Source organism: Dipodomys merriami, unplaced genomic scaffold (assembly GCF_024711535.1).
Source record: "Dipodomys merriami isolate MVZ:Mamm:240054 unplaced genomic scaffold, mDipMer1.0.p SCAF_186, whole genome shotgun sequence".
Lineage (NCBI taxonomy): Eukaryota > Metazoa > Chordata > Mammalia > Rodentia > Heteromyidae > Dipodomys > Dipodomys merriami.
In genome coordinates, this window is record NW_027203226.1 from 1,786,694 (window position 1) to 1,812,382 (window position 25,689).

The 25,689-nt window shown below is 57.3% G+C and overlaps 2 protein-coding genes and 1 long non-coding RNA gene across 6 annotated transcripts; 1 reads left to right on the forward strand and 2 right to left on the reverse strand.

Moving 5' to 3' along the window:
* Positions 1–3,400: 3,400 nt before the first annotated feature.
* Positions 3,401–8,049, forward strand: LOC138830213 (uncharacterized). Of its 4 annotated transcripts, XR_011372928.1 has the most exons (7): positions 3,401–3,804; positions 4,909–4,949; positions 5,150–5,173; positions 6,092–6,121; positions 6,481–6,740; positions 7,705–7,833; positions 7,941–8,049. It is a non-coding gene; the product is annotated as an uncharacterized lncRNA (long non-coding RNA). The 4 variants fall into 4 exon arrangements; XR_011372929.1 differs by lacking the exon at positions 7,705–7,833; XR_011372930.1 differs by lacking the exons at positions 7,705–7,833; positions 7,941–8,049 and having other exon boundaries at positions 6,481–6,522; positions 6,628–7,558.
* Positions 8,050–10,552: 2,503 nt separating this feature from the next.
* LOC138830211 (arylsulfatase L-like) lies at positions 10,553–16,479 on the reverse strand. Its single transcript, XM_070026649.1, has 5 exons — positions 16,399–16,479; positions 15,251–16,165; positions 13,932–14,068; positions 11,746–11,958; positions 10,553–11,097 (listed from the first exon to the last, which is right to left on the reverse strand). The coding sequence occupies exons 2-5, from the start codon at positions 15,574–15,576 to the stop codon at positions 10,766–10,768; spliced, it is 1,008 nt and encodes a 335-aa protein (XP_069882750.1). The 5' UTR covers positions 15,577–16,165; positions 16,399–16,479; the 3' UTR covers positions 10,553–10,765.
* Positions 16,458–19,852, reverse strand: LOC138830212 (steryl-sulfatase-like). The gene is made up of 4 exons (XM_070026650.1): positions 19,840–19,852; positions 18,670–18,834; positions 17,156–17,277; positions 16,458–16,533 (listed from the first exon to the last, which is right to left on the reverse strand). Coding segments are annotated over exons 1-4 (297 nt in total). The 5' UTR covers positions 19,842–19,852; the 3' UTR covers positions 16,458–16,525.
* Positions 19,853–25,689: the final 5,837 nt, after the last annotated feature.

Here is a 25,689-nt window from a genome sequence, read left to right on the forward strand (position 1 = left end):
GAGGGGCTACACGCGGCCATAGCCTGCCATGCAGGCTCTGCATGCTCTATGCAACCAGCCAGGACCCACGCTATGATCGGAGCAGCCGCCAGCCACTGAAGCCGTTTCCACTGGTGCTTGTGCTCATGCTCGCTCTTCTCCCAGCTCTGTTTCTGCCCCACACTCCTCTCCTGGGCCAACCCGCCCCTGCTGCGCACACACCCCTACCCCCTTGGGCCCCTGGCCATTGCTGCCACCAAAGTGTGCCCCTGGGCCCTGCCCCTCCTCCCCTGGGCCCAGCCCCCCAGCCCTGGCCACAAGTGCAGCCCTGACTGGGCCCTGAGGCTTCCAGACCATGGCAATTGCAGCCTTACCTCAGCTCAGCACTACACCCCACCCCCAGTACTGGTCCGGGAGATCGAATCTCCCCTCAGCCCCACCCCTGGAGGAGACTCTCCTCCATCCCCCTCCACTCCACACACCAAGCAGGTGCATAGTGAAACTTGTGTGTGTATGTGTGTTTGTGTGTGTGTGTGTGAGTGTTGGGGATAACTACCTCTCAAGGACTCAGAACATGGCACCCTTTGGGATGACTCAACACACAGCACACTTCCAAAAACAGCACAAAGCACCCTGTGTAAAGGACTCAGCACACAGCTCCCTTTGAGGATTCAGCATGTAGTATGCTGGGTAGAGTACTCGGCAAACAGCACCCTTTGAAGGGCTGAGTATAAAGCACCCTGTGTAAAACATCCAGTGCACAGCACCCTTCGAAAAAATCAGCACATAGAACAATTTTGAAGGGCTCAGCACATACCATACTGTGGAAGCAATCAGCAAACAGCACCATTTGAAGTACAGTACACAGCCCCCTGTGTAAAGGACTCGGCGCACAGCACTCAAAAAACTCACCTCATCCCTCTCTTCGCAAGGGCTCAGCACATAGCAGGACCCTTTGGGATGCAGTAGCTCACCACACCTTTTGAGGGACTCAGCATACAGTACGTTGTGTAATGGACTCAGCACACAGCACCCTTTGAAAAACCCAGGATGGCCCACTCTTCTCAGGGACTCAGCACATAGCACCCTTTGGGATGACTCACCAAACAGCACCTTTTTGAGGACTCTGCACAAAACCCCCATGTGGGAAGGACCCAGCAAATAGTGCCCTGTGAAGGACTCAGCACATAGCTGTATGTCACAAGTTCAGCTGTCATTAGAATTAGGGTGCTTTCTTCAGTATCACCATTCTTCAGAAATACTGCACAAATCATACTAATTCACATTTAGACAACCTGTGTTTTATGGGGGAAGGTCAGCTTGGGTCTTGAACTCAAAGCTTGGGGGCCCTGTCCCTGAGCTCTTTGGTTCAATGCTAGAGCTCTACCACTTGGAGGCACAGCTCCAATTTTGTTTTTTTGGGTTGTTCTTTGGCAGGTCTTATGGTGATAAGTAAGGCCAAGTTGGGGTATCCGTGGGCAAAGGCTCTTAGCTCAGCCTGGAGCTGACCTCTCCCTTTTTTGTGCCCCTGGTAAGCCAGGCTTCCAGGAGCTCTCTTGGCCTAGGGTGGAACAGACCTGCTCTGGCATCAGCAATCAGGGTGAGCAAAAGTCAGCTTGGCTCTGGTCACTTCCCCAAATTGAACTCTAGAGGATGATGGCACAGGGCCGCATGTTTCACATCTGGCCCCCAGGGTGCAGGAGTAGCCCACCATAGGGATAGTACTTGAGAGTTGTGTTTACTCTTGCTTCCTTGGGGCCCCCATCATGATTCAAAGCCACCCTGGACAGGAAAGCCCTTGAGACTCTTACCTACAATTAACCATCCAAAAGCAAGTGGGGCTGTGGTTCAAGTGGTAGAGCACTAGCCTTGAGCAAGAAAACTCTGGGATAGAGCCTATGCCCTGAGTTCACACACACACACACACACACACACACACACACACACACACACACACACACACACACACACACACAGACACCACGTGCATGCAAAATCAGAGATTTCTACACTACAATCTTTTCCCACTAAGCCTGATGGCTGCTGGCCTAGGTATTTGATGCATACACCACCACCTACTTCCTATTTATCTGAGGAATGGCCATATGGGTTTGGGAGGGGGGAGAATCATCCTAGCTGAGAATGTGGCTCAGTGGTAGAGTGGTCACCTAGCATGCCTGAAGCCCTGGGTTCTATTCCACACAGAAAAGGCTGGAAAGGGAGGTGGGGCTCAACTGGTAGAGTGCCAGTCTTGATCAAAAAGAGCTCAGGACAATGGCCAACCCCTGAGTTCAAGCCCCAGGACTGGAAGAACAAATCTTTGTTGGAGGCTTTTTATTTTGCTTTGAAAACAATTTATTCTTTGTGATAAGCATAACATGGGCCTCTTTCCTGGCCACCAATGGGCCATTAGATAACCCTTGAGTTTGGGCCACCTCCTGGCAGCCTCTGCCCTACCCGACCCCCAGTTTAACCTTCCCATCACCCGGCTGATGGAGGCCTGAGAGAAAGCCACCTGGCCACCTACTTCTGGTGGCTGCCAAGGCTTATGAGAGTCAGTATGTCACGTAGAGAGTCATCATCCACATCAGATTACAGGAGAAAGTGGGGGAGCACTCCTTCTCTGAGCCTGGGAGCTGTGGGCAGATCTGGATGTGGGGCATCTGGGGCAGGACATACTCCTTGGGGGAGTCCACTATGGGGTCGGGAACCCTGACCTCTCCTCTGGCAGTTTCCATGCTGTCTTCAAGTTGCAATTCTTCAAAACCTTTCTGCTCCTCCCTCATTTCACCTACCACAGGCCCTGAGGCATCTGAAGCAGTGCTGGTGGTGGGGAGCTCAGCCTGTGCTGGCATCTGGAGACTGCTGTCTGTGCCTTCCCCTGTGAGGAGCAACAGCAGCTCCCACAGCACTGTCCTCTTCTCCATGTTCTCCTGGGACAGCCAGTGCATGCACTGGGCTTTCTCCCAACACAGCTCACTCAAGACCAACCTCTACTCTTTACACACCATGAGGGACTCCTCGATGGTTCGGATGTGTGCCGAAAGCTGGCTGCATCAATGGTGGAGCTCACCTGTTGGACTCTGGAAGTCCACCTCATCAGGTAGGTCATGGAGGAAGCAGATTTTCTTTTCAGATGCCCATGTGTCCCTCTTCCCATCCCCATGCATGCTGTGGTGTCAGCTCATGGGGCAGAGGGCCTGTGGCTCCAGCTCAGTCTGTCACTGAGCTGCCTGGTGGCCCGGGTGCCTGCAGCGGGCCCATGCTCCTGTGGCAGGATTTTCCCCCTGTGGATCTCAGCCTCCGAGTGTTCTAATAGAGCCTAGTCCATCTACCAGGCAGCATGGAATGTGGGCATGACCACTATTCTTGTATCCCATTGGTCAAAAAGAACCATGAAATAATGGGGGTGTGGCCGGAATCCTGTGATGCATGCAGAATGGGCAGAGTCAAGATGACAGTGGCTCCCCCAGCCCCTTTCCCAGGGAACTCTGTCCAATTCAGTTGGGGACAAGAGGGTGACGTGCTTTAGCTGGATGGCTGCACAGATTGTTGTGTATGTCTGTTTGTTGGCAGTCCCAGACCTTGAACTCAGGATCTGGGCACAGTCCATGAACTGCTTTTCTCAAGGCTAGCCTCAACTAGTGAAGCCACACGGCTCTACTTCTGGCTTTGTTGGCACTGAATTTGGACAGGGGTTTCAAGGACTTTCCTGCTTAGGGTGACTTTGACCATAGCCTTGTAAGTTTCAAGGAGGACCTGTGCTGCTGCTGCTGCTGCTGCTGCTGGCCGCCCTGCTCTGCGGCCTGGGCCCAGGAGGCCGGGGTGAGGCCTTGGTGGTTTCTAGTTCCCCCACTCTCTTTGGTGGTTTCTTGTTCTCCCCCCTTGGTGGTTTCTATTTCTTCCCTTGGTGATTTCTAGTTCTCTCCTTTTTGGTGGTTTCTAGTTCCCCCACCTTGGTGGTTTCTAGTTCCCTCCCCAGTTTGGTGGTTTCCAGTTGTCCCTCTTTGGTGGTTTCTAGTTTCCCCCCCTCTCCTGGTGGTTTCGGGTCCCCCCCTCAGGGCGTGGGGCTGGGCTGGGGTTGTGGGGTGGGGAGGTGGCAGTGGATTTTCAGGTCGGGCCAGGTTGTTGGAGGCCAGGGCCTGGTCCTGTTGGCCTGTCTGTCTCTGTGTCTGTTTGTCTGTCTGTCTGTCCATCTGTGTCTCAGTCTGTCTGTCTGTGTCTCTGTCCATCTGCTTCTGTCAGTCTGTCCATCTCCTCTCGGTCTGTCTGGCTGTCTGTCTCCTCGCAGTCTGTCTGTCTGCCTCTTGGTCTTTCTGTCCACCTGGCTGCCCATCTGCTTCTCCTGTCTGTCTGTCCGTCCATCTATTCGTTCTGTCTTGGTCATCCATCCCTTCTCTGTCTGTCTGTCTGTCTGTCTGTCTGTCTGTCCCTCGGTCTCTGCATCTGTCTGTCTCTGTCTGTCTGCAGGTCCATCTGTGTCTGGGCCCCTATCTGTCCATGTGTCTGTCCGTCTCCTCTCTGTCTGTCTCATTGTCTGTCTGTCTGTCCATCTGCCTCTGGCTCTGTCTGTCTGTCTGTCCATGTGTCATCCTCTTGGTCTGTCTGTCTGTCCATCTCTGTGTCTGTCTGTCTGTCTGTCTGCCTGCCTCTCAGTCTCTCTGTCTGGGTCTATCTGTCCTGTGTCTGTCTGTCTGTCTCCTCTCTGTCCATGTCTTCCTCTCTGTCTGTCTGCCTCTTGTTCTGTCCACCTGGCTGTCCATCTGCTTCTTCTGTCTGTCATCTGTCTGTCCTGTCTTGATCATCTGTCCATCCCTTGTCTGTCTGTCCGTGTGTCATCCTCTCGGTCTGTCTGTCTGTTCGTCTCTGTGTCTGTCTGTCTCCCCATCCGTCCGTCCGTCCCCAGCACCCATCCTCTTCCCCCCTCAGGCCAGGCTGACTTTGACCTCGCCGACGCCCTGGATGACCCAGTGAGTCCTGACCTCTCACCTTTCCCCCCCATGGCTTCACCCTGGCCGCTAGGCCTCATGTGGGGCCTTGATCCAGGTGTGGGCCTGAATCCCATGTGACCCTTTGCCACCCACTGAGGCCTTGGGTTCAGGGGTCAGGGGGGGTCAGGGAGGGGTCAGGGGAGGTCACGGGTCACCACCCTCTCTCTCTTTGCCCGCAGATCCCACCCCGAAGCCCAGCTCAGGTGAGTGGGGTCCTCCCCCCTTCCCCACACCAGGCCCACTCAGGGTGGGGAAGCTGAGGCATGGCCCACTCCTGGCACACAGGGCTGTACCCGCAGCTGCTCAACCCGCCCAGGTCGCGACCCCGGGGTCGGGATGGAGGTGGGCGGGTCAGGAGGAGTCAGGGGAGTCAGGGATCAGGGGAAGGAAGGGGGTAAGGGGGGGAGGCCGGCCTCCATCTTCCCTTGCTCTCTCCCCGCAGACGTCACCTTCCGCCCCGATGCCGGCCTCCACCCCAGCCCCGACCCCCGCCAGGCGCAGGAGATGAGGACATGGAAGGGGGGGAGGCCCGGATGTGGAGGCTGGGGATGGAGCGGCCCGGATGTAGAGGCCCAGATTTAGGGACCCCAGTGTGGAGGCCCGGATTTAGGGACCCGGATGTAGGGACCCAGACATGGAAACCCAGATGTAGGGACCTGGATATGAAAGCCTGGATGTAGAGACCCCAGTGTGGAGACCCAGATGTAGAGGCCCGGATGTAGGGACCCCAGTGTGGAGACCCGGATGTAGAGACCCTAGTATGGAGACCCGGATGTGCAGACTCCAGTGTAGAGACGCGGATGTAGAGACCCCAGTGAGGAGGCCCAGATGTAGAGATCCGGATGTAGGGACCCGGATGTAGAAGCCTGGATGTAGAGACCCGGATGTAGGGACCCCAGTGTGGAGACATGGATGAGGAGACCCGGATGTGGAGACCCCAGTGTGGAGACCCGGATGTAGAGACCCGGATGTGGAGACCCCAGTGTGGAGACCCGGATGTAGAGGCCCAGATGTAGGGACCCAGACATGGGATCACGGATGTAGGGACCCGGATGTGAGTACCCCGATGTAAGGACCCAGATGTAGGGAACCCGGGCTGACCCCGCCCCCTCTGTTCACAGGTGGCGGTGGAGGCTATGGAGGCTCACACGGTAAGACGGGGAAACCAAGGCAGGGGGAGGAGACCCGGATGTAGAAGATGCGAATGAGGAGGAAGGGATGTAGGGACCTGGATGTAGGGACTTGGATGTAGGGAACCTGGATGTAAGGACCCGGATGTAGGGACCCAGAAGTAGGGACCCGGATGTAAGGAACCCGGATGTAGGGACCTGGATGTAGAGACCGGATGTAAGGACCCAGATGTAAGGACCTGCATGGAGGGACCCGGATGTAGGAATTCAGATGTGGGGACCCGGATGTAGGGAACCTGGATGTAGGGAACCCGGATGTAGGGACCCAGATGTGGAGGCCGAGCTCCCAGGGCCGCGTCTCTCCTCCCCCTCTCCCCCAGGTGCTGGCAATGAACATGTGATCCACGGAGACCCCCCCCAAGGTAAGTCCCGCCCCCTCGACCGCCCCACTTCCGTTCCCTCGTGATCTGGGCCCGGGTGTGACCCACAGCCTTCCGGACCGCTGCCGCCTCCACTTCCGGTCTCAGTGCGAACTTCCGGTCCGGAGAGAAAAGGAACTTCCGGTCTCTGAGTTCCTGGGGACTTCCAGTACAGATTGTCTTGGGACTTCCAGCCTGCATGAGAACTTCCACTCCTGACAGTATGTGAACTTCCGGTCCAGAGTATTGGAACCTCCAGTCCTGATTGGGAACTTCCGGTCCCTAGTATATAACAACTTCCAGTTCTGACTAGGGACTTCTAGTCCCTAGTGTATAGGAACTTGCGGTCCTGATTGGAAAGGCACTTCCGGTCCCTAGTATATACGAACTTCCGGTCTTGACTGGGCACTTCTGGTCCCTAGTATATAGGAACTTCCGGTCCTGACTATGGGCACTTCCGGCCCTGACGATGGGGAGTTCCAGTCCCTAGTGTATAAGAACTTCCGGTGTTCACTGTGGAGACTTCCGGTCCCTAGTATATAACAACTTCTGGTCTTGATTATGGGGACTTCTGGTCCAAGTGTACAGGAACTTCCAGTCCTGATTGGAAGGGCACTTCCGGTCCCTAGTGTATAGGAACTTCTGGTCCTGATTGGAAGGGCACTTTCAGTCCCTAGTGTAGAGGAACTTCCGGTCCCTAGTGTATAAGAACTTCTGGTATTGACTATGGGAACTTCTGGTCCCTAGTGTATAGGAACTTCCGGCTTAGACTGTGGAGATTTCCAGTCCCTAGTACATAGGAACTTTCCATCCTGACTGGTGATTTCCGGTCCCTAGTGTATAGAAACTTCCGGTCCTGATGGGAAAGGCACTTCCGGTCCTGATTGGAAGGGCACTTCCAGTCCCTAGTGTGTAGGAACTTCCGGTCTTGACTGTGGAGAATTCCGGTCCCTAGTATATAACAACTTCTGGTCTTGACTATGGGCACTTCCGGTCCCTGTTCATGGACACTTCCAGTAAAGGCTGTGATAGCACTTCCGGTCAGGCACCCTAGTCCCCCACCTTCACCTTGGCTCGCTTCCTGTTTCTGGGCACTTCCCGACCAGAAGTTGCAGGGAGACGCCCCACCGCCCTTCCCGGGTGTGTTCTCCCCCGCACTTCCGGATCCAGTCCCGCCCCCTCCAGGCAGCGCGCTGGCCCATGTCGTGTCCCCCATCGTGTCCGTGGTGGTCGTGGCCCTGGTGGGTGCCGCCATCACCTACTTCTAGTCTGGAGGTCGCAGACGCTGCTTCCGGGGCGCGGGCCAGGATGCAGGTGGGAACCGCCCCCTCCCAGGGTGCTCGGATGAGGAGAGGCGCGGGGCGGGGCCTCACATGATCCCCCGCGGGTGGCAGCAGCTTGTGCCTCCCCTCCCCCACCAGGCCCCTCCCCGGTGTGAGGCTGGATTCGAACCTGGGGCCTCAAGCAGCAGGTGGAATCAGAAGTGGACGAAGGAGCCTGGAGGGGGAAGGACGAATAAAATCAACATAAAGTGTGCATGCGCGCTGTCAGGCCTGTCTGCCCAACCCATCTTTCCATTGTGCATGCGTAGGCTCCACCCCTTTGGAGCCACTCCCTGCACATGCGCGGTGCGCACGCCCAGGCAGCGTTTCCTTCCCCTCTGGCGTCTGTGCAGTGTGGAGACAGGCGCTGGGTGGGACAGGATTGTGATGGACAGCTAGAGCGTCCCGTCAGTCACTTGTGGGCGGGGCCTCGGCTTGACATGACTTAAGATGGCGTAGGAGGCGTGGCCTGGAGGTGAATGACAGCCCGTGTGGCCATCTAATTGCAAGGGGGCGTGGCCTGAAGGTTACAGACAGGACAAATGTCCACACAACAACCAGAGGGTGGGACCTGGAGGAGACAAACAGCCCCTGTGGTCTTTCAACAGCCAGGGGGTGGGGCCTGGAGGTGACAGACAGCCCCTATGGCCTTCCAACAGCCAGGGGCAGGACCTGGAAGAGACAGACAGCCCCTGTGGCCTTCCAACAGCCAGGAGGCGGGACCTGGAAGTGAAGGACAGCCCCTACGCCCATACATTCACTAGTGGGCGGGACCTCTGGGTGATGGGCATAAACAGAGTCCACAGAACTAGCCACGAAGGGGCGTGGCTTCACACAGATCGAGTCTCCAGCTATTGGCTTGGCAGGGGATGGGGCCCAGAGATGATGGACAGCACCCCCTGCCTTTTAACCTCACCCAAGGAAGAGGCCGAACTGGACCCGCAGCTTCCCTGGGTGGGAGACAGGCGTGTCAGCCAATCAGAGCAGGGGGTGCGGCTGGAGGAGTCCCCGGGGAAGCCAATGGGGCCCTCCCTCCAGAGAAGACCTGGATATCATGCAGGTGCAATGCATCCTAGGCCTAGGGAGACACAGACCTCCGACCTCGACTTATCCTACTGCAATAAGGAGCTATAGGCCCACCTGGGTCAATCCCTGGAGAGGTCATTGGGGTCCCCTGGGACAGGCACAGAAGGGGAAGAGTTTGCAGGCCTGGTCATCCACCCATCCATCCACCCAACCACCCCCCCCAGAGTGGTCCAACATCCAGGTACCCCACATCTCCAATCCCGCTGGGCCAATCTGAATCCGAGTTCACGTAGTTAGGAGCAGGACTGTGGTGTGAGGTCCAATCAGCAGCGAGTTGGATTTGTGGGGGGGCTAAGGGGCGTGTCTTACAGCTGGATCAATGACAAGGGAATTAGGAAAGTGAGGGAGGGCCTTTCATGGAATAAGCCAATCAGGTGTGAATCTAGGTGGTGGGACGTCCTGGAGGAGGGCGGGACCAAGCTTGTATCCTAGCAACCCACCGGAAATGGCCTGAAATGGAAGGCAGGACTAGTTCTATACCCTAGCAACCACCAGAAATGATCTGAAATGGAAGGTGGGACTAGTCCTATACCCTAGCAACGACTGGAAGTGACCGGAAATGGAAGGTGGGTCTAGTCCTATACCCTAGCAATGACCGGAAGTGGCCTGAAATGGAAGGTGGGAGCAGTCCTATACCCTAGCAACGACCGGAAATGACCTGAAATGGAAGGTGGGACTAGTCCTATACCCTAGCAACTACTGGAAGTGGCCTGAAATGGAAGGCGGGACCAGTCCTATACCATAGCAATGACCGGAAATGGCCTCAAATGGAAGGCAGGACCAGCCCTGTATGCTAGCAACAACTGGAAATGACCTGAAATGGAAGGCAGGACCAGTGCCCGGCCTCTGACCCCCGTGACCGCTGACCCTGCCGTGCGGTACGGTGCTCACGAGGTTTTATTGTGTGGGAAGCTAGAGGAGAGAGGCCCGGATGTGACAGGGCTCCGGATGGGAGGCTGGGGAAAGGCCCTGGATGGGAGGCCCGAGGTGGAGTTCAAGGATGAGAGGCTCAGGATGTGAGAGTCCCAGGATATGTGAAGCCCTGGGTCTGAGAATCCCATGATGTGAGACTCTCTGAATGTGAAAATCCCCGGATGTGGGAATCCCCAGATGTAGGAGTTCCCAGATGTGAGAGTCTCCACATGTGAGAGTCTCTGGATGTAAAAGTCCCCGGATGTGACAATCCCAGGATGTAGGAATCTCTAGATGTGGGAATCCCTGGATGTGAGAATCCCTGGCTGTGGGAATCCCCGGATGTGAGAATCCCTGGATCTGAGAATTCCCGGATGTGAAAATCCAAAAATGTGAGAATCCCCGGATGTGAGAGTCCCTGGATGTGAGATTTCCCCAGATGTGGGAATTCCCTGGTCTGAGCATCCCTGGAAGTGGGAATCCCCGGATATGAGAATCCCCGGATGTGGAAATCTCTGGATGTGAGAATCTCTGGATGTGAGAATCTCCGGATGTGAGAATCACCGTATGTGAGAGTCTGTATGTGGGAATCCCCGGATGTGAGAGTCTCTGGATGTGAGACTCTCCGGGTGTAAAAGTCCCCGGATGTAGGATTCTCCGGATGTGTGAATACATCCCCGGGAATCCCCGGATGTGAGTTCCCAGAAGTGAGAATCCCCGGATGTGAGAATCCCCAGATGTAGGAATCCCCGGATGTGGAGAGTCTGTATGTGGGAATCCCCGGATGTGGGAATCTCTGTATTTGAGTATACCTGGATGTTTAATACTCGGATGTGAGTCCCCGGATGTGAGAGGCGCAGGCCAGGATCTGCCATAGCCCCGGGCAGTTGGGGGTTGGGGGTCGGGTCGGGGTCAGAGGTCGGGGATCAGGTGGTCGCAGGCGCAGAGCGGTCCGGGCACGCAGCAGGGCTGCAGGCGCAGGCTCCAGGTGTTGTGTGCAGGGCGAGGGGCGGGGCCGCGCGGGGGTGGCGCGTGCGCAGCATCCAGGCCACTGCGGCCTCCACGCGCCTGCGCGTCGCCATCGGGCCCCGCAGCGGGCGGGTCTCCCCCGGGTCCGCCGTCAGGTCAAAGAGCAGTGGCCGCCGGTGGCGGGTCATGCGCCGCCCGGAGCAGGCGCAGGCAGGGAAACCGAGGCAGGCGCCCGAGCCCGGCGGGTGGAAGCACGGAGTGGCGAAGTGCAGCTTCCACACCGTGCAGCCTGCGGGGGGTGGGGAGAAAGGAGTAACATCCGGGGCCTCACATCCGGGGATTCCCATCCGGGAATTCACATCCAGGACATCACATCCGGGGATTCACATCAGGGCATTCACACGCAAGACCTTACATCCGGGATTCCCATCCAGGACCTCACATCTGGGTATTCACATCCGGGGATTCCCATCTAGGACCTCACATCCAGGGATTCACATCCAGGCCCTCACATCCGGGGATTCACATGTGGTACTTCACATCCGGGGATTCACATGCGGGGCCTCACATCCGGGACCTCACAGCCAGGGATTCCCATCTGGGACCTCACATCCGGGGCCTCACATCTGGGGATTCCCATCCGAGGCCTCACATCCGGGATCTCACATCCGGGGCCTCACATCCAGGGATTCTCATCCACTACCTCACATCTGGAGTCTCACATCTGGGAATTCCCATCGGGGACTTCACATCCGGGACCCTACATCCGGGGATTCCCATCTCATGCCTTCCATCCAGGTCCTCACATCCCGGGATTCCCACATCCGAGGATTCCCACATCCAGGTCTCCCACCCCAGGCCTTGCATCCGGGTCCCTGCGCGCTCGCATGCAGCTCCCTCCCCCGCCCTGGGGCCCGGCGGAGGTTGAGGCACTCACTTGGGCGGTTGAACCAGCGCACGGCGTGCAGCCGGGCCTCGCAGTAGTGCAGCAGGAAGTTGTGGCCTGCGGCCTGCGCTGTCCTCAGCAGCGCGGGCATCAGGTCCTCGCCGTCCACCTCCCTGCGGGACCCGGATGTGCAGGCTTCTGAGCGCTCAGAGACTCGGATGTGCAGGCCAGAGCCCCCAGAGACCCGGATGTCAAGGCTTGAGCCTGTAGAGACCCGGATGTGCAGGCTTCTGAGTGCTCAGAGGCCCGGATGTGCAGGCCAGAGATCCCAGAGACCCAGATGTCCAGGTTTCTGAGCCCTCAGAGACCCGGATGTGCAGGTCTAAGACCCAGGCCTCTGGTCTTAGAGACCTGGATGTGTAGGCCTGAGGCCTCAGAGGGCCGAATATCCAAGCTTCTGAGCGCTCAGAGACCCGGATGTCCATGCTTCTGAGCCCCCAGAGACCCGGATGTGCAGGCCTGAGATCCCAGAGACCCGGATGTGCAGGCTTCTGAGCCCTCAGAGACCCAGATGTGCAGTCCTGAGCCCTCAGAGACCCGGATGTCCAGGACTGAGACCTGGGCCTAGGTACTCAGAGACCTGGATGTGCAGCCCTGATGCCTTAGAGACCCCGATATGAAGGCCTGAGTCCTCAGAGACCCAGATATCCAGGCTTCTGAGTGCTCAGAGGCCCGGATTTGCAGGCCTGAGCCCTTAGTTACCCGGATGTAAATGCTTCTGAGACCTCAGAGACCCGGATGTCCATGCCTGAGCCCCGGGTCTTGGGTCTTAGAGACCCGGATGTGCAGGCTCCTGAGCCCCCAGAGACCCGGATGTGCAGGTCTGAGCCCTCAGAGACCCGGATGTGTAGGCTTCTGAGCCCCCAGAGACCCGGATGTGCAGGCCTCAGCCTCCCCCCCTCAGGATCCCTGAGGCCCCGGATGACCTCCCTTCCACCCCACCCCGTGGGGACCCAGGCCGGCGAACGACTACCTGTCCGCCGGAACCCAGCCCCCGGCCAGGCGCACCACGGTGGGGAACAGGTCCATGAGGCTGGTGGGCTCAGGCACCAGGCGCCCTGCAGGCAGCGTCCCAGGCCAGCACGCCAGCCCGGGAACCCGGATGCCACCCTCCCAGCCACCCATGCCTTTGCCACCTGCAAGGGGGGAGCGAAGGGCAAAGGTCAATGGCGGGGTCGGGCCGCGTGGGAGGCCCCGCCCATCCTGCCTCAGTTTCCCCCTCGCCCTGGTGCACGCCGTTGGAACCCCCAAGGCGGGCGCCCCAGGCCCGGGCCTCCAGCGAGGCACCGTGATCCCACGTGAAGTAGACAAGGGTGCGGCGCCCCAGCCCTGCACTGTCCAGCGCCGCCAGCAGTCGCCCTGTGGGGGGGGCAATGGATCCGTGCCTCAGTTTACCCCCAGCGTCCACCGGGCCTCGGTTTACCCCCAACATGCACCATGCCTCAGTTTACCCAACATGCATCGTGACTCAGTTTACAAATTTCCATCGTGCTTCAGTTTATCCCCAATGCCCAGTGACTCAGTTTACCCAACAGGCACCGTGCCTCAGTTTACACCCAATGCTCACTGGGCCTCAGTTTACCCCCATCCCAGTGCCTCAGTTTACTCAACCCACTCACCTCGTCCCCGTGCCTCAGTTTACCCAACATGCACCATGCCTCAGTTTACACAATATGCCCAGTGCCTCAGTTTACCCAACATGCACCATGCCTCAGTTTACCCAACATGCCCAGTGACTCAGTTTACCCAAATACACCGTGCCTCAGTTTACCCCAATACCCAGTGACTCAGTTTACCCAAATGTACCGTGCATCAGTTCACCCTGAACATGCACCGTGCTTCAGTTTACCCAACATGCACCATGCCTCAGTTTACCCAAGTGCACCATGCCTCAGTTTACCCCCAACATGCCCAGTGACTCAGTTTATCCAAGTGCACCGTGCCTCCATTTACCCCAACCCATTGACCCCGTTCCCATGCCTCAGTTTCCCCCATCCCACTCACCCCATCTCCGTGCCTCAGTTTCCCCCAACCCACTCACCCCACCCCCGTGCCTCAGTTTCCCCATCCCGCTCACCCCGACCCTGTGCCTCAGTTTCCCCATCCCGCTCACCCCACCCCCGTGCTCAGTTTCCCCCATCCCACGCACCGTGCCTCAGTTCCCCCCCTGCACTCACCCACCATCCAGTCAAGCTCCTCCACGTTGTCGCCGTAGGCGCTGTGCGAGCTGCAGCCCCAGAAGGCGGGTGAGGTGACCAGCGGGACGTGGACGTGGAGGAAGGAGACAAGGAGGAAGAAGGGGCGGGCCTGGTGCCTGCGGACCCACGTCAGACCCCGCCCCCATCATCAATAACCTCACCAATAACCGACCTGATCAGGTATTGCCAATAATCGATCAGATGATTGATAATCGATCCTGATCTAATCGAAAATACCAATAATCGATCCTGATCTGATCGAAAATACCAATAATCAATCGTGATGTGATCGATAATACCAATAATCGATCATGATCTGATCAATAATACCAATAATCAATAGTGATCTGATTGAAAATACCAATAATCGATCGTGATCTGATCAGTTATTACCAATAATCAAACATCATCTGATCGATATGACCAATAATAGAACATGAGCTGATCAGATATTACTAATAATCGAACAGGATCTGATCAATAATACCAATATTCGATCGTGATGTGATCGATAATACCAATAATCGAACATCATCTGATCGATAATACCAATAATTGAACATGAGCTGATCAGTTATTACCAATAATCGAACATCATCTGAACAGTTATTACCAATAATCGATCATGATCTGATCAATACTACCAATGATTGATCGTGGTCTGATCTGAGGTCTACCAGATGTCTCTACAGATCTACTAGATGGAACATCCAAGGACCTGAGGTCTACCAGATGTCTATAGAGATCTACTGGATGTAACATCCTGGGATTTGACGTCTACCAGATGTCTCTGCAGATCTACTGATGGAACATCCGGGAACCTGAGGTCTACCAGATGTCTATAGAGATGTACTAGATGTAACATTCAGGGATTTGAGGACTACCAGATGTCTATAGAGATCCATTGATGGAACATCCGGGGATTTGAGGTTGACAGTTGACTATAGAGATCTACTGGATATACATCTGGGCACCTGAGGTCTACCAGTTGACCATAGAGATCTAGTAGATGTACATCAGGGGATCTGAGGTCTACCAGATGTCTATAGAGATCTATTGATGGAACATCCAGGGATTTGAGATTGACCAGTTGACTACAGAGATCTACTGGATGTACATCCGGGGATCTGAGGTCTACCAGATGCCTATAGAGATCTCCTAGTGGAACATTCGGGGATTTGAGGTTGACAGTTGACTATAGAGATCTACTGGATGTACATCCGGGGATCTAAGGTCTACCAGTTGACTATAGAGAACTAGTAGATGGCATCTGTCCCCCTCCCCGGCCCCAGGCTGACCTGTGGATGAAGGCCTCAGCCTCCCGCAAGAACAGCCCCGCGCTGGCCTCGAACCTCAGAGGCTGCTGGACGACCTGGTGATCCCTCATCAGGAAGCAGTCGGCGTGGACGATGAAGACACCTAGGAGGCAGGAGGTGCAGGCCAGGAGCAAGGCCCCACATCCGGGGCCCAGCACCCTGGGCACCCAGCGCAGGCCCAGCAGGCCCGTGAGCTTCCCAGCGGCCAGGCAGAGCAGGGAAAGCAGCAGCAGCTGCGCCCCCAGGTCCAGGGGCCCTTGCAGACGCACTCGCTTCTCCGAGGGCTCCGCTTGCAGGCTGTCCCCCATCAGGGTGAAGGGGACCCCGAAGAAGGAGTCGAACCTATGGTTCAGGGGGTGGTGGCAGTGGTGAGTGGGGGACTCACAGTTGAGGCCCAGGTGCCATTTGCCTGGAGGGGAAGAGATGGATGGATGAGTGAATGGATGGGTGGATGGGTGGATGGATGGGTGGATGGGTGGATGGGTGGATGGATGGGTGGATGGATGGGTGGGTGGATGGATGGGTGGATGGATGGATGGATGGATGGATGGATGGATGGGTGGGTGGATGGATGGATGGATGAATAGGTGGATGGGTGGATGGATGGATGGATGAGTGGATGGATGGATGGATGGGTGGATGGGTGGATGGATGGATGGATGGAGGGGTGGATGGATGGATGGATGGGTGGATGGATGGATGGATGAGTGGATGGATGGATGGATGGGGGATGGGTGGATAGATGGATGGGTGGATGGATGACTTCTCTCTTTCCTATGAGGCCAGTGGCATATCCCTGCTGCTGCAGGATCTTGGCGAAGGTGATCTCGGAAGTGGGCAGCCCGCCAGACACGGCTGCCCACTGCAGCACGCGCGCCCCGTTGGTGGTCACCATGCCTTCCAAGAGAGAGGAGAAGTACCCTAGGTCAGTGATGATGGCGTCCTGGGTAAGGAGGGGGCATCTAGCACCTTCAGGGGGAAGGCCTGCTGTGTCTGGGATAGCCTGGGACCTGCCCACCCGGGGTGGAAAGGACCCCAGCCCTGGGAGCCCTCGGGGGAAACCAATATGGCATCACTTCCGGTTTCCTGGTGGTTCAGGGGGGAAGTCCCAGAGTCTCAGGGATTTGAACCTGAGATCCTCAGAGAAGTCCTCCCCTCCCTCTGGTTGACCTCCGTGCCCTAGATGTTGGGCCTCAGTTCCCCGGATGTTGGATGTTAGTATCCCGGATGTTGGCCCTCATCCCCGGATGATGGAATTCAGTGCCCTGTATGGTGGATATCAGGACCCCAGATGTTGGACTTCAGTTACCCGAATGTTGTAGCTCAGTTCCCTGGATGTTGGATCTTACTACCCCGTATATTGGAGCTCAGATTCGGGTATGTTGGCCCTCAGATCCCCAGATGTTGGAGCTCAGTTCCCCGGATGTTGGGGCTCAGGTTCCCGGTTGTTGGATCTTAGTATCCCGGATGGTGGATGTCAGATCCTCGGATGTTGGAGTTCAATTCCCAGAATGTTAGGCCTCAGATCCCCGGATGTTGGATCTTAGTACAATGGATGTTAGAGATAAGGTCCCCGGATGTTAGAGTTCAGTGCCCTGGATATTGGTGCTCAGATCCCCGGATGTTGGATCTTAGTAACCCGGATGTTAGAGATGAAGTCCCTGGATGTTAGAGCTCAGTACCCCGATGTTGGTGCTCAGTTCCCCGGATGTTGGGCTTTAGATCCCCGGATGTTGGGTCTCAGATCCCCAGATGTTGGATATCAGGTCCACGGATGTTGGATCTTAGTACCCTGGATGTTGGCTCTCAGATCCCCGGATGTCCCGACCCCGCCTCCCCCCCCACCGCTCCTTCCATTCCCCGGATGTCCCACCCCCCCATACTGACCCAGGCGCACAGGGTAGCGTCCCGTCAGGAAGGTTGCGTGGCTTGGGCTGCAGACGGACGCTGCTGCCAGGTGCTGGGTCAGCCGCACGCCATCGCGGGCCAGGCCGTCCAGGTGCGGGATGCTGTGTGGGGAGAGGGAAACTGAGTCACAGCCAAGAACATACGGGGACCTGGGGTCTAACATCCGGGGATCTAATGCCCAAAATCCCAGGAGCTAAACTCCAACATCTGGGGCCCTGAGATCCCACATCCGGGGATCTAAGATCCAACATCCGGGGACCTGAGATCCCACATCCGGGGTACTAAGATCCAACATCTGGAGACCTGAGGTCCAACATTTGGGGACCTGGCATCCAACATCTGGGAACCTGAGGGCCAACATCTGGAGATCTAAGATCCAACATCTGGGGCCCTGAGATCCCACATCCAGGGTACTAAGATCTATATCTGTGGACTGGGCTCCTACATCTGGGGTCTAAGGCCCAACATCCGGGGACCTGAGGGCCAAACATCTGGGTATCTGATCTCAAACATCCAGGGACCTGACATCCAACATCCGAGGTACTAAGATCCAAGATCCGGGGAATTGAATTCCAACATCCGGGGACCTAACATCCAACATCCAGGGATCTGAGGTCCAACATCCGGGGGCCTGATCTCCAACATCTGGGGTACTAACATGTAACATCCGGGGACCTGATTTCCCACATCTGGGGTATACTAAGATTTAACATCCGAGGACCTGATCTCCAACATCCGGGGCACTAACATCCCACATCCAGGGATCTGATATCCAACATCCGGGGACCTGATCTTCAACATCCAGGGAACTGAGATCCAACATCCTGGGAATTGAACTCCAACATCCGGAGACCTACCATCCAACATCCGGGGACGTGAGGTCCACTAGATGTCTATACAGATCTCCTGGTGGAACATCCGGGGAACTGAGCTCGAACATCCAGGATACTAACATGTAACATCCGGGGACCTGATATCCAACATCCGGGGCAGTAAGATTCAACATCCGGGGACCTGATCTTCAACATCCGAGCACCTGACATCTAACATCCGGGGTACTAACATCTAACATCTAGGGACCTGATCTCCAACATCCGGAGCACTAACCTAACATCCGAGAACCTGATTTCCCACATCTGGGGCATTAAGATCTAACATCCTTGGACCTGTCCTCCAACATCCGGGGCACTAACATCCCACATCCGGGGACCTGAGCTCCCACATTCGGGGCACTAACCTCCAACATCTGGGGACCTGAGCTCCTACATCCGGGGCACTTAAGTCCAATATCTAAGGACATGATCTCCCACATCCGGGGTACTAAGATTTAACATCCCGGGACATGATATCCAACATCCGGGGCACTAACATCCAACATCTGGGGAACTGAGTTACTAGATGTCTATACAGTTCTCCTGGTGGAACATCCAGGGATCTGAGCTCCCACATCCGGGTAACTAAGGCCCCACATCCGGGCCTCCCCCTCTGCTCACCGCAGGCTGCGGTTCCCGAAGCTGTCCAGGTCGCCCAGGCCCAGGTCATCGGCCAAGAGCAGCAGGAAGTTGGGGCGCGAGGGGGTGGGGCCTGCGCAAGGGCCAGGGGGGAGGAGGAGGAGGAGGAGGAAGGCGAGGGGTGGGGCTGCGCAGCCGCTGTGCAACCTGAGGAGGTGAGAGAGGAGGAGGAGGGGTGGATGGGTGGATGGATGGGTGGATGGATGGATGGATAGGTGGATGGGTGGATGGATGGATGGATGGGAGAATGGATGGGTGGATGGATGGATGGTTGGATGGATGAATGGATGGGGAATGGGTGGATGAATGGATGGGTGGATGGATGGATGGATGGGTGGATGGATGGGTGGATGGGTGGATGTATGTATGTATGTATGTATGGATGGATGGATGGATGGATAGGTGGATGGGTGGATGGATGGATGGGTGGATGGATGGATGCACAGTGGATGGATGGATGGGTGGATGGATGGATGGGTGGGTGGATGGGTGGATGGATGGGTGGTTGGGTGTATGGATGGATGGGTGGATGGATGGGTGGGTGGATGGATGAATGGTTGGATGGATGGATGGATGGATGGATGGGTGGGTGGATGGATGGGTGGGTGGATGGATGGATGAATAGGTGGATGGATGAATAGGTGGATGGGTGGATGAATAGGTGGGTGGGTGGATGGATGGATGGGGATATGGATTGATGGATGGATGGGTGGATGGATGGATGGATGGATGGATGAATGGATGGGTGGGTGAGTGGATGGATGGTTGGGTGGATGGATGGATGGGTGGATGGATGGATGGGTGAATGGGAAGAGGGATGGAAGGACTCCCCCTCCCTCCAGGCCCTCTCCTGACCAACTTGGCATCCAGGATCCCGTCCTTCCCATGATGCTCCCCGTTTCATGGAAGAGAATGCTGGAAGCAGGAAGTGGGGAAGAGCTGAGTAACATCCGGCCACCCCAGGGCCAGGCTGCTGTTGCCCCCACCAGTACATCAGCCCCTCACCTCGTCTTTCCAGGCCTGTGGCGGGGCCCTGCAACCCCCACCCCGGGGCATGGTGGAACATCGGGGGGGGGGCTTCATAGAACAATCGAAGCCCTCCCACCCCCGGTCCCCACACCTCTCCCCGTGTTCCCCAGAGGACGAACTCACATCCACAGTTCTCTGCCATCAGCGCCTGGGCCTGCTGCTCTCCCTGCCAGCCAGGAAGCTCGCAGGGCTCAAATGTCCATGTCACTCCAGCAGCCAGAACTCCACAACATCCCTCCAAAATAAAAGTCCCCTTGTTCCTTGGAAAGCACAACATTCCCCCCCCTCCAAAATAAAAGTCCCCTTTGTTCCTTAGAAAGGAACAGGATGTGGTGCTGAAGGGGAAGGCGGGGAAGGAAGGGAAAAGCCCGGAGTTGCTGGGCTGGGCGCCAAGAAATATCCAGGCCTGGCAGAGGCAGGAGGAAGGGGAGGCGGGAAACCTCGAGAACTACATGGAAGGCTGCAATAATAGTCAGGACCGTCAGGGAGGGTGGCCTGTGCCCAGGGGGCATGGCCTGCGCTCAGTAGGCCGTGGCCAGAGCTCAGGAGGGCGTGGCCTGGGCTGGGGAGGAAGTGAGGGACTCAGGAGGGCTTGGCCTGTGCTGGGAATGTAGTGAGGGTCTCAGGGGGCGTGGCCTGTGGTCAGGAGGGCGTGGCCTATGCTGGGGAGAAAATGAGGGTCTCAGGAGGGCGTGGCCTGTGCTCAGGAGGGCGTGGCCTGTGCTGGGGAGGAAGTGAGGGACTCAGGAGGGCGTGGCCTGTGCTGGAGCTAAACTGAGGGTCTCAGGAGGGCGTGGCCTGCAATGAGGCAGAAGTGAGGGTCTCAGGAGGGTGTGGCCTGCAATGAGGCGGAAGTGAGGGACCTATGTGGGCGTGGCCTGCGCTGGGGCGGAAGTGAGGGTCTCAGGAGGGCGTGGCCTGTGCTGGGAAGGAAGTGAGGGTCTCAGGAGGGTGTGGCCTGTGCTGGGAATGTATGAGGGCCCCAGGAGGGCGTGGCCTGTGCTAGGAGCGGAAATGAGAGTGTGGCCTGTGCTGGGCAGAAATGAGGGGTCTCAGGAGGGTGTGGCCTGTGCTGGGGCAGAAGTGAGGGTTTCAGGAGGGCGTGGCCTGCGCTGGGGCGGAAGTGAGGAAGAATTCCATCCAGAAGCAGCACGGCTGCTTTATTGCCTCCGATTCTGGGAAAGGACCCCAACGGCCCAAAGCGCAGCTGGAGCCCGGAGCCAAGGTGTGGAGCGCCTGCTCCGCCCACATCTGGGTTCCACCTCTCACATCTGGGTCTCAACCCCTCACATGTGGGTCCCAACCCTCACATCCGGGTCCAAACCCCTCACATCCAGGTCCTGGCGCCTCCCAGTGGGCCTGGAGATAAGTGACATCCTGGTACTCGCCTCCACGTCTGGGTTCCCGGACCTGGAGATCCCTAACATCCGGGTACCCACCCCATATCTGGGTTCACGGACCTGGAGGTCCCTAACATCCGGGTACCCAGCCCACATCCGGGTTCATGGACCTGGAGGTCCCTAACATCCGGGTAGTTCCCATTCCACATCTCGTTCCTGGACCATCAGTGGATGTGGTGGGACCTGACATCCGGGATCCCCACACCACATCCGGGTCCTAGACCCTGTCAGTAGAAGGAGAGGAGCGTGACATCTGGGACTCAACACGCCACAGCTATGCCCATGGATGTGATATCCGGGTCCCATCCAGCATATATCCGGGTCCGTGCCACAGTCCACATCCGGGTTAATGGACGTGGACTTACATAACATCCGGGTTCCCCACGCAACATCCGGGTCCTGGCCCCTGAGTGGACCTGCAGATAGGTTATATCCGGGTCCCCCAGTCCACAACCGGGTCCTGGCCCCTCAGTGGACCTGGACATAAGTGACATCCGGGTCCCTGACGCCACCTTCAGGTGAGTGGACATGGAGGAGGGTGACATCCGGGTCCCCCAGTCCACATCCGGGTCCTGGCCCTTCAGTGGACCTGGAGATAAGTGACATCTGGGTTCCCCAGGCCACATCTGGGTCAGTGGACACAAATGAGGGTGACATCCGGGCCCCTCCCAGTCCACATCCGTGTACTGGCCCCTCAGTGGACATGAAGGAAGGTGACATCCGGGTCCCTCCTAGTCCACATCCGGGTCCTGACCCATCAGTGCATCTGGAGGAAAGTGACATCCGGTTCCTCCATGCCACATCCGGGTCAGTGGACATGGAAGAAAGTGACATCCGGGTCCCTTCTAGTCCCCACATCCGGGTCCTGGCCCCTCAGTGGACCCAGAGATAGGTGACATCCGGGTCTTTCCCAGTCCACATCTGGGTCCCTCCCAGTCCACATCTGGGTCCTAGCCTCTCCATGGCCTCTGGTCGGACCGCAGCTTCTGTACAGCGCGCAGGTTCGGAACCCCACATCCAGGCATCTTCCGGCTGGGGCCCAGGAGTCTTGCTGGAGCTGGACATCTGGTTCTCACGCGCTTTCCTGGCAACCGAACGCCGCGGCCTAGCGGCGGGAATGAAGCCCCACATCCGGGTCTCCTCAGTCCGTTGCCCTGCCATGGCACCCAGCGGCCTAGTGGCGGGAATGAAGCTGAACATCCGGGTCTCCAGCACGCGGGGGGCGTGTCCGGGCGGCGCCCTGGGGTGGGAGTGGCAGACGTAGGCGCCGCGGTCGCGCTCTGAGGCGGCGCGCACCTCCAGGCTGCCGTCGGCGCCCAGCGTGAAGCGGCCTCGCCTCTGCAGCCCATACAGCACCAGCCCCCCGGGCAGGCGCCAGGACACCGGAAGCGTGGAGGTGGGGCAGCGCAGCCGGAAGCTGCCGCCCAGCGCCACACGCAGCGCCGCTCCCGACACTTCCCCAGGGGGCGGAGTCAGTGCCTCAGAGGGCGGAGTCGGCGCATCAGGGGGCGCAGTCAGCGCCCAAGTTGGCGGGGCAGGCGGGCCAGGGGGCGGAGCTGCCTCAGAGGGCGGAGCCAGCACACCAGGGGGCGGAGCCAGCGCCCAAGATGGCAGGGCAGGCGTGTGATGGGGCGGAGCTGGCGCGCCAGGGGGCGGAGTAAACGCCTCAGAGGGTGGAGCCGACGCCACAGTGGGCAGAGCCCGCGCCCACCATGGCGGCAGCCGCACCCACATCCGGGCTTCGCCCGCCGGGTTGCGCGCCACACACGCCACGGCGTTGCTGCCACCGCTGCGTAGCACATGCACATCCGGGATTTCCAATGTCCCGCGCGCATCCACGCTGATCCCTCCCCCCCATGCGACTGCGATACGGGACTGGAAGTACCAGCCCGCCCGGAAGTTCCCACAGCAGGTGGGACTCCGGGATGCCATCCGCCTGGCAGCGCATGCGCAGACGCACCACGGGGGAGACCCGGATGTCGTTGTTCACATCGTCATGGACGTCAGGCGTGACCCGGATGCGCAGCGCCCGCAGCTGCACGTGTAGGCGCACGGTGGCGCGCCGGCCCTGCCCCGCCATGCACGTATACGTGCCTGCGTCGGCCCGCCGTGCTCCCCGCAGGCGCAGACACCCATCTGGCAGCACCCGGAAGTGGGCGTCCTCCAGGCCGGAAGTGAAGGCCACGGGCTGCGAGGCCGGCGTCAGCCAGGTCACTGCGCGCGACCCCTGGGTCACGGGGCACGTGAGGGTCACGGGGGCGCCGTAGGGGACAGAGAGTTCGGGGGGTAGCGGGGCGGAAGTGGGAGACGAAGAGGAAGCAGGAAGTGAAGGGGAAGTCTGAAGTGAAGCAGGAAGCGAAGGGGAAGCAGGAAGTGAAGAGAAACCAGGAAGTGAAGAGGAAGAGGAAACAGGAAATGAAGAGAAAGAAGGAAGAGTCTGAGAGGAAGAGGAAGAAGAAGGAGGAAAGGAAGAGGAAGAAGAGGAAGCAGGAAGAGATGGAGAAGAGGAAGAAGAAGGAAAAGAAGAGGAAGCAGGAAAAGAATGTGAAGAAGAAGGAAGAGACTGAGAAGAGGAAGAGGAAGGAAAGGAAGAAGAGGAAGAAGGAAGAGACTGAGAAGAGGAAGAGGAAGGAAAGGAAGAAGAGGGAGAAGGAAGAGACTGAGAAGAGGAAGAGGAAGGAAAGGAAGAAGAGGAAGAAGGAAGAGATTGAGAGGAAGAGAACAGGAAGGGATGAGAGGAAGAGGAAGAAGGAAAGGAAGAGGAAGAAGGAAAAGAAGCAGAGGAGGAAGCAGAGGAAGAGGAAGAAGATGAAGGATGGTGAGAGGAAGAGGAAGGAAGAGATGGAAAGGAAGAGGAAACAGGAAAGGAAGAGGAAGAGGGAAAGGAAGAGGAAGAAGTTGAATGATGTTGAGAGGAAGAGGAAGAAGAAGGAAGTGATTGAGAGGAAGAGGAAGGAAAGGAAGAGGAAACAGGAAATGAAGAGGAAGAGGAAGAAGGAAGTGACTGAGAGGAAGAGGAAGAACCCGCCCCAGGCTCCGCCCCCCCATCCGTGGTCACACATCCAAGGTCTAACCCAGGCCCCAGATCCCAGATCCCCACACTCCCATCAGGCCTCGCGACCCGAACATCCAGGTCTCCCAGGACACCGGATGGGACATGGAGGAAGTGGTGGGCAGTGCAGTCCTCCCTGGGGTCGGCGTCCTGGGTCACGGGGGTCACGGGGGTCACGGGAAGCTGGGGTTGCAGATAGGAGGCGCCTGACCCAGCCGCCAACTCCACGCGCAGCCGTGCAGGCGCATCGCCTGCCGCGTTGCGCGCCACGCACACATACTCCCCCATGTCGCGTGACGTCACCGGACGCACGGAGAGCGTGCCGTTGGGAAAGGCGCGGACCCGGATGTCAGAGCTGGGGAGGGGAGAGGGAGGGAGGGCAGGAAGGAAGGAAGGAGGGAAGGGTGAAGGAAGGATTGGAGGGAAGGAAGGAGAGAATTTAGGGAAGGAAGGAGGGAAGGAAGGATTGGAGGGAAGGATTGGAAGGAAGGATTGGAGGGTAGGAAGGATGGAAGGATGGAAGGATCGGAGGGAAGGAAGGATTGGACGGAAGGAAGGAAGGATTGGACGGAAGGAAAGATGGAAGGATTGGAGGGAAGTAAGGAAGGATTGGAGGGAAGGAAGAATGGAAGGATTGGAGGGAAGGAAGGAAGGATTGGAGGGAAGGAAGAAAGGAAGGAAGGAAGGATTGGAGGGAAGGAAGGATTGGAGGGAAGGAAGGATGGAAGGATTGGAGGGAAGGAAGGAAGGATTGGAGGGAAGGAAGTATAGAAGGATTGGAGGGAAGGAAGGAAGGAATGTAGGGAAGGAAGGATGGAAGGAAGGAAGGATTGGAGGGAAGGAAGGAAGGATTGGAGGGAAGGAAGGAAGGATTGGAGGGAAGGAAGGAAGGATCGGAGGGAAGGAAGGAAGAAGGGAAGGAGGGAAGGAAGGAAGAAGGGAAGGAAGAAAGGAGGGAGGGAAGGAGGGAAGGAAGGAGGGAAGGAGGGAAGGAAGGAGGGAAGGAGGGAAGAAAGGAGGGAAGAAAGTAATAGGAGGAAAGACCATAAGGAAGGGAAGACAAATTTGAAGCCAATGTTAGTTATTCGCACATGTGACATATGCATCCAATACTCATCTTGTATCGATCCCTGATCGATCATCTATGATCGATCACTAGGGTTCTACCTTGCGATCTGGCAAGCCAGGACCTATCAATTACCTATTCACTGCTAATGGATCTACCATCCCCACCTCATCTCTATCAATATTTAATCGATAATCGATTTGTTATCTATGGTCTACTGTGTCTATGTCATCTGTCTAATCCATCCTCTATCAATTAACTATCTATCAAGGGGTATCATCTTTATCCCAACTATGGGTGGATAGATGGATGGGTGGATGGATGAGTGGATGGATAGGTGGATGGATGGATGGGTGGACGGATGGGTGGATGGATGGGTAGATGGATGGGTGGATGGATGGGTAGATGGATGGGTGGATGGATGGGTAGATGGATGGATGGATGGGTGGATGGAT